This window comes from Pterocles gutturalis, unplaced genomic scaffold, assembly GCF_000699245.1.
Source record: "Pterocles gutturalis isolate BGI_N339 unplaced genomic scaffold, ASM69924v1 scaffold20120, whole genome shotgun sequence".
Lineage (NCBI taxonomy): Eukaryota > Metazoa > Chordata > Aves > Pterocliformes > Pteroclidae > Pterocles > Pterocles gutturalis.
Window position 1 is genome coordinate 144426 of NW_010138753.1, and position 3363 is coordinate 147788.

The 3363-nt window shown below is 39.4% G+C and overlaps 1 protein-coding gene across 1 annotated transcript in view; it reads right to left on the bottom strand.

The window, feature by feature from the left end:
* GPAM (glycerol-3-phosphate acyltransferase, mitochondrial) overlaps positions 1-2135 on the bottom strand; it is a 27093-nt gene extending 24958 nt beyond the window's left edge. Inside the window, exons 1-2 of the mRNA XM_010083130.1 lie at positions 2034-2135; positions 1-15 (exon numbers count right to left, since the gene is read on the bottom strand). The exon at positions 1-15 is cut by the window's left edge and continues 102 nt beyond it. Of these exons, the coding sequence (XP_010081432.1) occupies positions 1-15; positions 2034-2135 (117 nt within the window). The remainder of the gene's footprint in view (positions 16-2033) is intronic.
* Between the last annotated feature and the right edge of the window lie 1228 nt (positions 2136-3363).

Genomic DNA, 3363 nt, shown 5'->3' on the forward strand with positions numbered 1-3363 from the left:
AGAGTTACACTCTCCCTGCAGAACAAAAGACCACTGTGTAAACATCCAGAAATATAGGTTTTACTGGGTATGTGAAAATTCTGAGCAAGGCGAGTTGCCAGACACAAAAATTAGCCCCTTAAAATTATGTAAATCTAACAAAATTTTTTCCAAGATTTTTCTAAAATAAATTACATTATCTCCAGATGATGTGATTTTAAAAAGCAAAAGCAAAATCACAGTGTTTTACTTATGTATCTTAAGCACTGCAGTATTTGCTGACACACAAAACTTTAAAATAAATAATAACACTAATAAGAAACAGAAAGGAAACCGACAGCTGAGAAAAGTGAAAGAAATTAACAGTAAATTACACTCTCAGTAATGTCACGGTGCCTATAATATGAGTAATGCACTTTAAGCTTTAACTGGACATCACCCTATAAAATTGCAAGAAGACTGAACGTATGCAAAATATTAACTCTTTTCACTCTCTAGGCTCTTTTTCATCAGTTTCATGCAAAGTGATATCAAAAAGGAGCTACTGTGCCTTCTCCAATGTTACGCTGTCCTTCTGAAGACTACAGAACCAAAAATCCAATGTAACTGCATTCACAGAACACGTTCTCTATGTTAGGACATGATGAAAATATACTTAACTACAATTTTTACAAATACTTTGATTGTTCCCATTAAAGTCTACTGAATTATTGCTTGCCTGAGAATGAGCAATGGATTGCCACTTTCTGAACCATACATTTTATTTTTTTAATAAAAAGGAAGTTACAGAAACAAACCAAAACATTGTTTAAAATAGCACATTTAAGTGGAAGGGAAGCAGGGTAGAACCAATACCTTAAACCAGCAAAAGGATTGGAAAACACAAATATAGATCGTCACATACTCAGCTAGAAAGCCAGCCCAGTGAGAAACAACTAGAATGTGAAAAGCAATGCTGAATGCCTAAAAACTAAAATGTGCACATATCACATTTGGCAAGTGGTATGAATTGGCAATTATTCCAAGGCTAAGTCTTCCATCCAAAAAAAACGAGCATCAGGATGTTAAGCCTGGCACAAACCCTTCTCTATCACCTTCTGTAATGCTAACTCCAAAACTAACTAACTTCGTAACCAACTTTGTAACAATACTGTCTTCCTTCTGCTTCCCTTCAAGCCCTGACTGAACTCACCACCACTTTCTCACAAAACCTCCTTTCTACCTCTTTTGGCTTGCCTGCCTTTATCCCACTTTCTCACAGATCTCTTGGTTACTGCAGCTTCCTGTCCAGCGTAACTCACATCTAGCTAGATAGAAAAGCCAGCTGCCAGGACATCTGTCCTTTCCCTCAACTCTGACCATGTCTCCAACTCTTCTTCTGTATCAAGTTCAAACTCCTCCCCTCCAGAACCATGTCTGATTCTTCCTGACCTATGCTTCTAAACCAACCAGTACCAGCCCAGTCCCCACGTGGCTCTTTTTGATCCACCCAGCCCCCCTCTGCTCACTGACCCCTTTGCCTCCTCCAAATCCCAAGACTCACTCAACAGAGGACGTAGACTTTTAATAGGCTCCTTATTTATAGCCACCAAATTTTCTCTGCCTCGTGTATTGCATGAAAAGCTCCAGCTACAATGGGTACATGACCATGCATCTTTAGCTTCATGCTGCTTTCCACTTGTGCATTTCAAACTACATCCATCAGAACAGCAACGGGCTTTCTATTTGACCTTGTTTGAGCTGTCTACTCCAAAATGGGATTCTGCACATTTACTGCTATATAAAATGACTAGTAACATCACACCAGAAGACTGTCAGACTATCAGTAAGGCTTGATAGGGTTTTTGTTTTCTGGCAACAATAGTCTTTGGCACAGCATTGAACTATTGGTTCCTCCTTACATTTCAAGTTAAGTTAAAAAAACAAACTGCATCATGCATGACAGAGGTGATTCCTGACTTTAATTCTTCATAATAATAAAAAAAAAAGTCCACCTTTGACTTGAAGAAAAAATAAGATAAACATGGCCAGTAACATTCACAATTTTTACTTACCCATTCTTCACTGGAATGCTTACATCTACTGATGCTGCACTCTGCTGAGTTGGATAAATAGGAAACATCTATTGTTCCAAGGGACAAAGCACTTTCATCCATGACACAGGAGTTGAACTGAAGATTGGAAGCTGCAAAATAATAACACACTCATATATATACATGCATACACAAAACACATACACACAGAGGCATAATTTCAGTGATGGATATCTAGCAATAAACTAGTAAACTGGTATTTTTGCACCCTTCAGTGAAAGTTAGGTTCTGAAGAAGTTTCACTGCAGTCAGAAATCATCATGAATTTAATAAGATTAAAACCCAGCATATTCAAGTTCCGTAAACACAGCAAACCAACCAGCTACTTGCATGTTTTTCTCTCCCTGCTCTGGTTCCCCTTACAGGTCAGTATAGTCCCTTTATGCTTTTCCACAGTTCTTCACTGCATGGTTTAAACCATTAAGCCACAAGAATATACATTTCAGCCACTTTCAAAAGTTTGCTATTCTCTTGCACTCCCTGACTTCACTCATCATTTGCTACTCAAGGACACCTACTACCTACACAAAACTTCATTAATGTTCTCTCCCAGTCCTATCTGGCAGGATACTGTACGTGTCTCATCTAGCTGTAGTCAAACCAGTTTGCAAACTCCTCGTAGGAAGGAGCGCTCTACACGAAAGCACACCCCTACATCTGAACGTGCTGCTGACATAAGTGATGTTATGGGCTTGCGGGATTAAAACACAGTAAAGAAGTCTACTACGATTTTAAAATGTAAATTTTATAGTTCATATAATAAGGACAGTAAATAATTCTCTCTCAGCAAAACAATGCAGCGTTGTATGACTTATCTGCAAAAGACTATAAATTAAAATGCTTTGTTACAGAGAGCCCCTGAATTAGAGATCTTGGCATTTTCACGTGAAGTGGCAACACCGTCCCTTCCATCTGCCACTGCAAAGAAACTCACATTACGGCCAAGCTACGAGCCATCAGGAACGAGGCTGTTCCCACTCTGTACGCTAACATTTGCAAGTGTAAGGCCTAAAACTTTAACATCCCATCTTTCTCACTGCCCCCCCAAGCAGACACAAACCCTCCAAGGACAGATCCCCACACAAACCCATGCACACGCTCATCTTCGCAGAGCCTAAGCACAGCAGTTACCCTGTTCTCTTAGCTGGCTCTTACGCTTCATTTACCCTTCTTTTTTTTAATTAGTGCTCAGGCAAACGAATACTTAAAACACACAACAAATACAAACAAAAAGGCTTATGAACATCTAAACGGTGAAAGCAATACGTGCCCTCCTGGCGCTCAAGGTGAC